The 14,080-nt window shown below is 43.3% G+C and overlaps 1 protein-coding gene across 1 annotated transcript; it reads left to right on the forward strand.

Moving 5' to 3' along the window:
• The first annotated feature begins 8,275 nt into the window (after positions 1–8,275).
• Positions 8,276–11,795, forward strand: LOC124001308 (40S ribosomal protein S6). The gene is made up of 6 exons (XM_046307992.1): positions 8,276–8,405; positions 9,149–9,280; positions 9,742–9,952; positions 10,486–10,632; positions 11,235–11,392; positions 11,666–11,795. Exons 1-6 carry the CDS (start codon positions 8,400–8,402, stop codon positions 11,759–11,761), a joined length of 750 nt encoding a protein of 249 aa, XP_046163948.1. The 5' UTR covers positions 8,276–8,399; the 3' UTR covers positions 11,762–11,795.
• Positions 11,796–14,080: the final 2,285 nt, after the last annotated feature.

Consider the following 14,080-nt stretch of genomic DNA (forward strand, 5'->3'; position numbering starts at 1 on the left):
GAGAATTAGAGAACGCACACTTAGATTCACACAGGACACCTGAATAGGACAGGAGAAGTACTCCAGATAAACAAACTGACCCTAGCCCCCCGACACATAAACTACTGCAGCATAAATACTGGAGGCTGAGACAGGAGGGGTCAGGAGACACTGTGGCCCCATCCGAGGACACCCCCGGACAGGGCCAAACAGGAAGGATATAACCCCACCCACTTTGCCAAAGCACAGCCCCCACACCACTAGAGGGAAATCTTCAACCACCAACTTACCATCCTGAGACAAGGCCGAGTATAGCCCACAAAGATCTCCGACACGGTACAACCCAAGGGGGGGGGACCCAGACAGGCCGACCACAACAGTGAATCAACCCACCCAGGTGACGCACCCCCCCCAGGGACGGCACGAGAGAGCCCCAGCAAGCCAGTGACTCAGCCCCGTAACAGGGTTAGAGGCAAAGAATCCCAGTGAAAAGAGGGGAACCGGCCAGGCAGAGACAGCAAGGGCGGTTCGTTGCTCCAGAGCCTTTCCGTTCACCTTCCCACTCCTGGGCCAGACTACACTCAATCATATGACCCACTGAAGAGATGAGTCTTCAGTAAAGACTTAAAGGTTGAGACCGAGTTTGCGTCTCTGACATGGGTAGGCAGACCGTTCCATAAAAATGGAGCTCTATAGGAGAAAGCCCTGCCTCCAGCTGTTTGCTTAGAAATTCTAGGGACAATTAGGAGGCCTGCGTCTTGTGACCGTAGCGTACATGTAGGTATGTACGGCAGGACCAAATAAGAGAGGTAGGTAGGAGCAAGCCCATGTAATGCTTTGTAGGTTAGCAGTAAAACCTTGAAATCAGCCCTTGCTTTGACAGGAAGCCAGTGTAGAGAGGCTAGCACTGGAGTAATATGATCAAATTTTTTGGTTCTAGTCAGGATTCTAGCAGCCGTATTTAGCACTAACTGAAGTTTATTTAGTGCTTTATCCGGGTAGCCGGAAAATAGAGCATTGCAGTAGTCTAACCTAGAAGTGACAAAAGCATGGATTAATTTTTCTGCATCATTTTTGGACAGAAAGTTTCTGATTTTTGCAATGTTACGTAGATGGAAAAAAGCTGTCCTCGAAATGGTCTTGATATGTTCTTCAAAAGAGAGATCAGGGTCCAGAGTAACGCCGAGGTTCTTCACAGTTTTATTTGAGACGACTGTACCACCATTAAGATTAATTGTCAGATTCAACAGAAGATCTCTTTGTTTCTTGGGACCTAGAACAAGCATCTCTGTTTTGTCCGAGTTTAATAGTAGACAGTTTGCAGCCATCCACTTCCTTATGTCTGAAACACATGCTTCTAGCGAGGGCAATTTTGGGGCTTCACCATGTTTCATTGAAATGTACAGCTGTGTGTCATCCGCATAGCAGTGAAAGTTTACATTATGTTTTCGAATAACATCCCCAAGAGGTAAAATATATAGTGAAAACAATAGTGGTCCTAAAACAGAACCTTGAGGAACACCGAAATGTACAGTTGATTTGTCAGAGGACAAACCATTCACAGAGACAAACTGATATCTTTCTGACAGATAAGACCTAAACCAGGCCAGAACATGTCCGTGTAGACCAATTTGGGTTTCCAATCTCTCCAAAAGAATGTGGTGATCGATGGTATCAAAAGCAGCACTAAGGTCTAGGAGCACGAGGACAGATGCAGAGCCTCGGTCCGATGCCATCAAAATGTCATTTACCACCTTCACAAGTGCCGTCTCAGTGCTATGATGGGGTCTAAAACCAGACTGAAGCATTTCGTATACATTGCATCCAATCCCAGTCCTATTGACGACAGCTTACCCAAAAGTATTGCATGGTCTACAGTGTCAAAAGCTTTAGATAAATGTATGAACAAGGCGGCACAGTACTTTCTATTATCTAGGACATTAGTAATGTCATTTACAACACGTGCAGTGGCCGTAATAGTACTGTGTTTAGGTCTGAAGCCAGATTGATTACTAGAAAGAGTATTGTTAACAGTTAAAAAAGATTGTAGTTGCCTATTCACAAATGACTCTAGAATTTTAGCCAAACAGGAGAGCTTAGAGATGGGCCGATAATTATCTAATTGACTTGAGCTGAAAGGTACAGAATGTTTAGACTCCACCAGACCAGTATATGTGCAGCACGAGCTGAATACAGTACGTCACAAATGGCCAGGAACTCTCAATGAGTGAAGAAGATAAAGAAGATAAATAGTCTAGTAAGATGAAATAACAATTTCCTCTCACCACTCTGTTATTCCCCACATGGACAGGCGATTTCAACAGAGAGACAACAAAGACATACACACGGAAATATGTGTTGCATTTCTAAATCAGAATGAACGGTTGTTAGGGTGCTAAATATCCATATTTACGATGGGCGTATTTTCCACATTGTACACTACCGTTCAAAAGTTTGGGGTCACTTAGAAATGTCCTTGTTCTTGAAAGAAAAGCACTTTTTTTGTCCATTAAAATAACATCAAACTTATCAGAAATACAGTGTAGACATGGTTAATGTTGTAAATGACTATTGTAGCTTGAAACGTGTGATTTTTAATGGAATATCTACATAGGCGTACAGAGGCCCATTATCAGCAACCATCACACTCCTGTGTTCCATTGGCACATTGTGATAGCTAATCTAAGTTTATAATTTTAAAAGGCTAATTGATCATTAGAAAAGCCTTTTGCAATTATGATACAGGCTCAAAAGGAAAACCAGCCCCGTTGTGGACATCGATGTCTTGCTCCCAGACTAATTAAACAACTTTGCTCGCTTTTAGGACAATACAGTGCCACTGACATGGCCCTCTACTAAAGCCTGTGGGCTCTCTCTCTCCATGGCCAATGTGAGTAAAACATTCAAACGTGTTAACCCTCACAAGGCTGCTGGCCCAGACGGCATCCCTAGCCGTGTCCTCAGAGTATGCGCAGACCAGCTGGCTGGTGTGTTTACAGATATATTCAACCAATCTCTATCCCAGTCTGTTGTCTCCACATGCTCCAAGATGACCACCATTGTTCCTGTTCCCAAGAAAGCTAAGGTAACTGAACCAAATGACTATCGCCCCATTGCACTCACTTCTGTCATCATGAAGTGCTTTGAGAGGCTAGTCAAGGATCATATCACCTCCACCCTACCTGATACCCTAGATCCACTCCAATTTGCTTACTGCCCCAATAGGTCCACTGCCGATGCAATCCCATCTGGACAAGAGGAATACCTATGTAAAAATGCTGTTCATTGACAACAGCTCAGCATTTAACACCATAGTATCCTCCAAACTCATCATTAAGCTCGAGGCCCTGGGTCTCGACCCCGCCCTCTGCAACTGGGTCCTGAACATTCTGATGGGCCGCCCACAGGTGGTAAAGGAAGGAAACAACATCTCCACCCCGCTGATCCTCAACACTGGGGCCCCACAAGGGTCCATTCTCAGCCCTCTCCTGTACTCCCTGTTCACCCATGACTGCGTGGCCATGCACGATTCCAACTCAATCATCAAGTTCGCAGACAACACTACTGTGATAGGCCTGATTACCAACAATGATGAGACGGCCTACAGGGAGGAGGTAAGGGCCCTCAGATTGTGGGGTCAGGAAAATAACCTCTCACTCACACTCAATGTCAACAAAACAAAGGAGACGATCGTGGACTACCACCGCTCTCAACCACAAGGCTCTCCAGGGTGTACTGCGGTCTGCACAACGCATTACCTACCGGGGGCAAACTACCTGCCCTCCAGGACACCTATAGCACCCGATGTCACAGGAAGGCCAAAAAGATCATCAAGGACAACAACCACCCGAGCTACTGACTGTTCACCCCGCTATCATCCAGAAGGCGAGGTCGGTACAGGTGCATCAAAGCTGGGACAGAGAAACTGTCAAACAGATTCGATCTCAGACTGTTAAACAGCCATCACTAACATAGAGAGGCTGCTGTCAACATACAGACTCAATCTCTGGCCATTTAAATAAATTGACGTAATAAAGGTATCACTAGTCACTTTAAATAACGCCACTTTAATAATGCTATCTTACATTACTCATCTCATATATTGTTTTCTATACTATCTACTGTCACGCCTTGGTCATTGTATCTTGTGTTTTGTTATATTTTGGGTAGGCCAGGGTGTGACATGGGTTTATATGTTGTATTTCGTATTGGGGTTTGTATTAATTGGGAGTGTGTATTATTAGGGGTGTGTCTAGTTAGGCTTGGCTGCCTGAGGCGATTCCTAATTGGAGTCAGCTGATTCTCGTTGTCTCGGATTGGGAACCGTATTTAGGCAGCCTGAGTGCGCGTTGTATTTCGTGGGTGATTGTACCTGTCTTTGTGTTAGTCACCAGATAGGCTGTAATTAGTTTCACTCGTTTGTTGTTTTCGTATTTTCAGTTATTTCATGTACCGCTATTTTCTTCATTAAAAGTCATGAATAACCTACACGCTGCATTTCGGTCTGACTCTCTTCAAACAGCAGACAAACTTCATTACATCTACTGCATCTTGCCTATGCCGCACGACATCACTCATCCATCTATTTATATGTACATACTCTATTCATCCTTTTACATATGTGTGTATTTGTGTGTATAAGGTAGTTGTTGTGAATTTGTTAGGTTACTTGTTAGATATTACTACATAGTCGGAACTAGAAGCACAAGCATTTCGCTAAACTCGCATTAACATCTGCTAACCATGTTACTGGTTACTCCATGTGTAACTCTGTGTTGTCTGTTCACACTGCTATGCTTTATCTTGGCCAGGTCGCAGTTGCAAATGAGAACTTGTTCTCAACTAGCCTACCTGGTTAAATAATGGTGAAATAAAAAAATATAAAAAATTTAAGAAATGTGTATGTGACCAATACAATTAGATTTGATTTAATTTTGATTTGATCTATAAATTATGTCTCCGTAATCTAACATGGGTAGGATGGTCATTTCAACCCGGGTTAGTTTGGCAGCTTGGGTGAATGAGGAGCGATTACGATAGAGGAAACCAAGTCTAGATTTAACTTTAGTCTGCAGCTTTGATGTGTACTGAGAGAAGGACAGTATACCACCTAGCCATACTCCCAAGTACTTGTATGAGGTGACTACCTCAAGCTCTAAACCCTCAGAGGTAGTAATCACATCTGTGGGGAGAGGGACATTCTTCTTACCAAACCACATGGCGTTTGTTTTGGAGGTGTTCAGAACAAGGTTAAGGGTAGAGAAAGCTTGTAGGACACTAAGAAAGCTTTGTTGTAGAGCATTCAACACAAAATCCGGCTAGGGGCCAGCTTAGTATAAGACTGTATCATCTGCATATAAATGGATGAAAGAGCTTCCTACTGCCTGAGCTATGTTATTGATGTAAATTGAGAAGAGCATGGGTCTAGGATTGAGCCTTGGGGTACTCCCTTGGTGACAGGCAATGGCTGAGCCAGCATATTTTCTGACTTTATACACTGCAAAGGTAGTTAGCAAACCAGGCCAAAGACCCCTCAGAGACACCAATACTCCTTAGCCGGCCCACAAGAATAGAATGGTCTACCGTATCAAAAGCTTTGGCCAAGTCAATAGAAATAGCAGCACAACATTGATTAGAATCAAGGGCAATGGTGGCATCATTGAGGACCTTTAAGGTTGCAGTGACACATCCATAACCTGAGCAGAAACCAGATTGCATACCAGAGAGAATACTATAGACATCAAGAAAGCCAGTCAGTTGATTATTGACAAGGTTTTCCAACACTTTTGATTAACAGGGTAAAATAGAAATAGGCCTATAACAGTTAGGATCAGCTTGATCTTCCCCTTTAAATAAAGGACGGACCGTGGCTGCCTTCCAAGCAATGGGAACCTCCCCAGAAAGGAGAAACAGATTAAAAAGGTTGGAGATAGGTGTGGCGATGATAGGGGCTGCAACCTTAAAGAAGAAAGGGTCTAAAACATCTGACCTAGATGGTTTTATGGGGTAAAGTTTCAGGAGATCCTTTAGCACAGACTCAGTGACTGCCTTTGTAGTGGGCAAGGGAAAAAGAGGGAGAAGGGTTGGGAGATGAGGAAATGTTGGACGGGCAAGGAGGCATGGCTGAGTCAAATAGGAATCCTGACTTGATGAAGTGGTGATTAAAGAGCTCTGCAATGTGCTTCTTGTCAGTACCAACCACATCATCAACATTAAGTGACATGGGCAGCTGTGAGAATGGTTTATTCTCCAGGTCTTTAACTGTTTTCCAGAACTTATTGGGGTTAGACCCACAGAGAGAGAGAGAGAACTGCTCCTTAAAGTAACTAACTAGACCCTCCCCAATCCCCAAATCACATTAAAATCCCCCCCACCCCAGTACAACCTCAATGACACTACACTTCGATCTTTCAATCTCTTCAACATACTTACAACAATATAACAACTAATAACAACATGCTCCACCGTTTCATGGACCATACAGTCCAGATTACAAACCATTCACATGCTTTCCAACCAAATGTAATGACGAGTTCAATGTGCAATGTCCTAAGCACAATTGAGCAAACACCACCTCTTCCTTCCTAATCTGACCTTTGAATCTTGGTCCACAACCTTTCTTTGGAGGGCATATAAATGCTGGTGCTTGGGCTCCGAGTCCCATCTTTTCTGCCACACATCTATCAAAATGGCCCTGATCTAACATTTGGCCTCACCTCTACCCAGTGGAACATTAATATCAATTATATCTTGTTTCAAAGCTCTTTTGCTAACTGGTCTACAATTGAATTTGCTGTAATTCTTCTTCTTCTTCTGTGGATTTTGGCAATCAACTTCGAGGTGCATTACCGCCACCAACTGGACTGGAGTGTTGACCAGAGACAGGGAATGTCTAAATTCTACCCATTATTCTCGTCTTCCGAAGGAAATGGAATACATAATTAAATACTAAATCCCTTGAAGATGTCCTTAGCATTTCACTTAATCTTGGCTCTTCCACCCCATTACTCCATAAATCTACCTTTCCCTCCATGTTTCTGGCACTGAAGTGTGGTGTAATCTCTGGTAGGCCTACTCTTAAATACAGCAACAAATTGTAACACATGCACGATGATGCAGGAGTATACTTTTCCAGACAGACAAAAAAAGTGAATTTCAGTATATTGAAAAGCATGTAGTTGACAATAAAGAAAGATGAAGATCTTGTTTCTGATGTGCTCCTGAGTGGTGCATTGGTCTAAGGCAATACATCTCAATGCAAGAGGCATCACTACAGTCCCTGGTTCAGGTCCTGGCTGAATCACATCTGGCCATAATTGGGAGTCCCATACGGTGGTGCACAATTGGACCAGGTTTGGCTGGGGAAGGCTGTCAATTAAATAAGAATTTGTTCCTAACTGACATGCCTGTTTAAAAAGTGTTATTATTAGAGACCAGGTTAATGGAGGATTTAGTTTTATATTCACATGTTTCATTTAGGGGTATTAAACTCCTCATTACATTTATGCATGCAGTTTAAAATGCTGATGAATCATCTTTTAGTCTTTGCAAGGTAAAGCTCTGTCTTATCTCAGCTCACTGGTCTCGATAACAACACCCACATGAAGCACCTGCTCTCGCAGGTATATCTCACTGGTTATCCCCAAAACCAACACCTCTTTGGATGCCTTTCCTTCCAGTTCTCTGCTGCCAATGACTGGAACGAATTGCAAAAATCACTGAAGCTGGAGACTTATTTTCATCTATCATCTATCTGAGCAGCTAACCGATCGCTGCTGCTGTACATAGCCCATCTGTAAAATAGCCCATCCAATCCACCTACCTCATCCCCATATTGAAATACACCAGTATTTCCTCTTACACAGGGGCGGCAGGGTAGCCTAGTGGTTAGAGCATTGGACTAGTAACCAGTTAACCTACTGTTCCCAGGCCGTCATTGAAAATAAGAATTTGTTCTTAACTGACTTGCCTGGTTAAATAAAGGTAAAAAAATAAATAATAATTTGCACATCTACCACTCCAGTGTTAATTTGCTCAATTATAATTTCTTTGCTACTAAGGCCTAGTTATTGCCTTACCTCCGCACACCATTTGCACACACTGTAGACTTTATTTGTTTCTTTTTGTATTATTGTAGGCTTGTTTATTCCATGTGTAACTCTGTGTTGTTGTTTGTGTCGCACTGCTTTGCTTTGTCTTGGCCAGGTCGCAGTTGTAAATGAGAACTTATTCTCAACTAGCCTACCTGGTTAAATAAAGGTGAGATAAAAGTAATAATAAAAAATGATTCGTATGAGAAAAACGCAACGTTGTAACTTCATCACGTGTTATCGCGATAGCCTATGTTGCCTATGTGAGATTGCGAAGCGAACATCCGGTCTCTTTTCGGTGGCAGACTGTCGTCGAGTCAGTTTTAGAAAATGAAGGTAAGAGAAGTCAACTAATGTTCGAAATAACAAATCTCTCCCTGTTAATGTCCAGGCCGAATTGAAGTAGTCCATTCAAATATTATAAATCCGTATCTCGTTTAGTCAGATATTGCATCGTCTTTTAGGATGCATATTGATTGTGTTAGCTAGCTAGCTAGCTATGGCTGACAACGTTAGTACATGAACCTGAAAATATGTCCGTGTGCATGCATGTTTGCCTGGCGTCATTCATATAACGGCAACAAAGTATCTTCTGTTCATGGGTGGGGGGGATACGAATATTATCCTTGATGTGGGTTTGTTCACGTCCATATTTCGCGAATCCGTTGCTAGTTTGTTAGTTGCAACATAGTCACCCTCAAGGCCACTTCCAGCCAGCTAGCTTCCAACATCACTTAACTACGTGTCATTTGATCGTTCCAAATAGTGTAGCTGCAGAATCAATTTCTCTGTATAACTAATCTTGTTTCTAGGAAACTAGCTTAACAAGAGTTAAACCAATTGCATTAACTAGCCAACATGCTAGTATCTGCCAATTGCCCGCATCCCGTTTACAGCTGCATCATGTTGAACTCAATTCTCGCCATACAGGCATGTGGTTAGGTAGTAGTTCATTATTCGACTCGTCTAAATTTGTTATGGATGGGTGGCTTAGGTGCAAGGTGATCGTCTAGGTCCTCAACTAAAGCTTGCTACATCTGGTCAATCTACAAGCACTGATCTGTATGTCTGTCTCTCAGCTGAATATCTCGTTTCCTGCCACTGGCTGTCAGAAGCTCATTGAAGTTGATGATGAGCGCAAGCTGCGAACCTTCTATGAGAAGCGTATGGCAACAGAGGTGGCTGCTGATCCCCTGGGAGATGAGTGGAAGGTAAGCTGTGGACCCTAAGAAAGCTACTCAGTTTTCGGATCCTTCTGGTTATTTAAAAACATATATACATATATATAGTTCAATTAATTAGTCCCAAGCTAGTGATTGTGATCTTCCCTTTATGTCAAGTTCATTGACTAACTGGGTAACTTAATGCCTTGGATCCTAGTGTCTTGAAACAGAATGTTGATACTGCTCATGTTCAACTCAACATGATCTTGCACACCTTAGTAGACCCTTTCTGGCTGGTGTAGCCTCAAAGGGGGGACAGTGTTGTGCCACAGAAACTGCAGAGCTGCTTTACCAGATGCAACCTGACCCTCTGACCATGGCTGGTTGAACTGCATTGCTCTCCCAAGCCTTTTCCTCTTAAATTCCACTAAACAAATGTCTAACTGTTGTGCGATAAACAGGTCCTTGTACAGAACAAGTTTTTCTTCATTTTGGCACATCTCTCCCAGGGCTACATGGTGCGCATCAGCGGAGGTAATGACAAGCAGGGCTTCCCCATGAAGCAGGGTGTGCTGACCCACGGCCGTGTGCGCTTGTTGCTTGCCAAGGGCCATTCCTGTTACCGCCCCCGTAGGACAGGAGAGCGCAAACGCAAGTCTGTCCGTGGCTGCATCGTTGATGCCAACCTCAGTGTGCTGAACTTGGTTATCATCAAGAAAGGTATGGAGTTATAATGATGGTAACCACTTGCTCTGGCACACCTTAGTAGACCCTTTCTGGCTGGTCTAGCCTCAAAGGGGGGACAGTGTTGTGCTACAGAAACTGCAGAGCTGCTTTACCAGATGCAACCTGACCCTCTGACCATGGCTGGTTGAACTGCAATGCTCTCCCAAGCCTTTCCCTGTTTAATATTTGGTTGTTTTGAAGGTTATATGTTTTTTATTAAACATTTATTTTGACAGGGAAGTCCTACTGAGACTAGGGCCTGTATTTTTATTGATTAAAAAAAAAAACATTTTTTACAGATGAGTCCTGCATCACACATAAAATATACCTAATACAAAAATACAAAACGTATTAAGAAAAACGACATGTGCATGTTTCACGACTATTTACCATTGAAACTTACTTGAACATCATCAGTGCTGGTCTGCTTCCCCTGCCAGCGCTTTGATGTGGTTAACCATTGGGGTGGTGACTCTGTGTAGACTGTTTTGAATCTAGTGGCTATACATTTTTCCTCCATCTCCCAGGCGAGAAGGACATCCCCGGCCTGACCGACAGCACCGTGCCCCGCCGCTTGGGACCCAAGAGGGCCAGCAAGATCCGCAAGCTCTTCAACCTGGCCAAGGAGGACGATGTCAGGCAGTACGTTGTGAGGAGACCACTGACTAAAGAAGGTGAGGCCAGCACTGCTTCTAAGTGGTTCTGTTAATGAATGGATCGGTAAACTCATTGGTGCTCATAAACTCTTGACTGTGATTTTTATTTTTAACTCCTATTATTTCTCCTTGCCAAATTGTGCGAAAGTTGTCTGGCACACCAGTAGACCCTTTCTGGCTGGTCTGTAGTCTCTAAGGGGGGACAGTGTTGTGCCACAGAAACTGCAGAGCTGCTTTGCTAGATGCAACCTTACCCTCTGACCATGGCTGGTTGAACTGCAATGCTCTCCCAATAAGTCGCTATTCAATAAGTGTATTGTCTAAAATCTGATTTGAGTTAGCTTGTAATTTTGTGTGGGACATATTAGAAATGAATGGGACGTTTTGTCTGTCATATGTGAACGTTGGTTGGCCAAATGAGTTGACACGCACAAAATGGTCAAACATTCCCAAACTATTCAACATTTGGGAATACTGGCTAGACTGAATAACAGCTACAACTCCCAATCGCTAATCTGGACAGACATTTCATAAACATTGAAACCCAGAACTATTTTTCCCTTGTTCATGCTTTGTAGTAAATTCCACTGGTAACACCTCTCCTCCCACACCTTTTGAAGGTAAGAAGCCCAGGACCAAGGCTCCCAGGATTCAGAGGTTGGTGACACCCCGTGTGCTCCAGCACAAGCGCCGCCGCATTGCCCTGAAGAAACAGCGCACCCAGAAGAACAAGGAGGAGGCTTCCGAATACGCCAAGCTGCTGGCCAAGAGGATGAAGGTATGGAAAGGGAGACCACTAAGGCATTTAGCTGTAATATTAGTCATTATCTGTTCTAATGTGTATGAATTGCCCTGAATGTTGTGAATCCATTCATTTTTCCATTTTCCTACAATTGCAAGCGAGTTGATATGGTTGCAAGTTGATTCATAAAATGGTTAAAATATTACAATTGAAATGTCCATAGGTATAATATCACCCATGAAGTCAGCAACATTGCCATTGAATAACTTTGAGTCCGTAGGAAGACTAACACATCTCGTTTGTTTGTAGGAGGCTAAGGAGAAGCGCCAGGAACAAATCGCCAAAAGGCGCCGTCTCTCCTCCCTTAGGGCCTCCACATCCAAATCTGAGTCCAGCCAGAAGTGAAATGTGGAATTGAATTAAAAAATGTTTGCTGAAATTCTGCTTCTGGTGTCTTTACTCAGTGTTTGTTTCATAGATCAAAAAGAATGTCCAATTCTGAAACACATTCTGATTGAATTTCTAGTGATCAGTCACATCCCTAAGTGGCTCCATGGCTCAAACTGCTAAATAATCGGGGAACGCTAAAATCTAATCTGTAAAGGCCTGTCAAGAACAAGACTTGTGATGGTATGTTTTAATGACTGCCGCAAACCAAAGGGCAATCGTAAATAAATGTAGGTACCCACTGCTATGATCTGGAGTGGATTCTCATTCAACTGTGGCCATCTTTTGGGTGCTGTGGTAATGAAAAAAGATTGCATGACTGTCATGTTGATTGATGTGCCTGAAGCTGGGGCCAGACTAAAAAAATTGGTTTGTGCGTTGACATGGAACTTTTGCATATACATAACTACATTTCAGATTCTCTTGTTAAATTCAATTGTTCCCTTAGTGTGTCAATATTAGTCCTGCACTTCCACTGTCTGAACCGGAGGATCTGAAAATGGTGATGTTTGTGGACAAGCCGTCTAATTCTGATCATTTTCAATTGGTATTTTGACATCTGAGCTTGGGCTGCCTGTGTAAATGCAGACAAAGTGACCCAGATACTGACTAGGGAGGAACTACATAGTGGCTCTGATTTTCATGACACCCAAAAGTTGTTTATGCTTTCCACCGTTGAATCAAGTGCTTATCAGTCGTTCATACACCTCTGAGTGCATACTCGGAGAGCTGTGACTGTTCAGCTGAACTCCAGGCCTGCAGTTGATACAGATTGTTACATCAATGTGATTTAACTGAGAGTTACAGGTTAGTTACTGTTTGGTATAGGTCAGCGAATTTGACCAACCTTGGCAATAATATCTTCGTTCTCGATTCGGTCAAGCATATCTTCTAAAATGTCCAGTTGCAGGTGGGGCATTTGAATTTAGAAAATGCTGAGTTTATTTAAAATGGGTAATCCAACAATTGTACGCTGCCATCTTGGTGTACGGTGTTTCCGCCGTCACATTGGTGTAGCTGGCTCCCGGGTTAAGTGGCAAGATGGGGCGGTGGGGCTTGGTTGAGTTGTGTTTCGGAGGACGCACGGCCCTCGACCTTTGCCTCTCCCGAGTCAGGGGTGTGAGATTCAGCGATGAGCCAAAAAAAAGTCTGGATTTGATTAGAGCTTTGATCAACATGAAAACCTGATGCTACCTGAGCCATATATAAAATACATTAATAACATGTAACAAGCCCAAAAAAAGATTACATGATTGTGCATTTGGAAAGTTTTCTTGACTTTTTACACATTTAGTTACGTTGCAGCCTAATTCTAAAATAGATTAAATAAAAATCATCAAATGACAAAGCAAACAGTTAATTTTATTTTTGCAAATGTATAAAAAAAAACAAATATTTACACAAGTATTCAGACCCTTTGCTGTGAGACTCAATTGAGCTCAGGTGCATCCTATTTCAATTGACCATCCTTGATGTTTCTACAACTTTCTTGGAGTCTACCTGTGGTAAATTCAATTGATTAGACATGATTTGGAAAGGCACACACCTGTCTATAGAAAGGTACCACAGTTGACAATGCATGTCAGAGCAAAAACCAAGCCGTGCGGTAGAAGGAATTTTCCATAGAGCCCCCGAGGCAGGATTGTGTCTAGGCACAGATCTGGGCAAGGGTACCCAAAAATTTCTGCAGCACTGAAGGTCCCCAAGAACACAGTGGCCTCCATTATTCTTAAATGGAAGGCGTTTGGAACCACCAAGACTCTTCCTAGAGCTGCCCCCCCCCCCCCCCGGCCAAACTGAGCAATCAGGGGAGAAGGGCCTTTTTCAGTTTGGTGACCAAGAACTCGATTGGAGCTCTGTCAGGAGAACCTTCCAGAAGGGACAACCATCTCCGCAACTCTCCTCCAATCAGGCCTTTATGGTAGTGGCCAGGCGGAAGCGACTCCTCAGTAAAAGGCACATGACAGCCCGCTTGGAGTTTTCCAAAAGGCAACTGGATTCTCTGGTCTGATGAAACCAAGATTGAACTCTTTGGCCTGAATGCCAAGCGTCACATCTAGAGGAAACCTGGCACCATCCTTACTGTGAAGCATGGTGTTGACAGAAACATGATGTGGGGATGTTTTTCAAAGGACCTCAGACTGGGGCTAAGTTTCACCTTCCAACAGGACAACTCTAAGCACACAGCCAAGACAAAGCAGGAGTGGCTTCGGGACAAGTGTCTGAATGTCCTTGAGTTGCCCCGATCAAACTCCTCTGGAGAGACCTGAAAATAGC

This window comes from Oncorhynchus gorbuscha, linkage group LG17 (genome assembly GCF_021184085.1).
Source record: "Oncorhynchus gorbuscha isolate QuinsamMale2020 ecotype Even-year linkage group LG17, OgorEven_v1.0, whole genome shotgun sequence".
Classification (NCBI taxonomy): domain Eukaryota; kingdom Metazoa; phylum Chordata; class Actinopteri; order Salmoniformes; family Salmonidae; genus Oncorhynchus; species Oncorhynchus gorbuscha.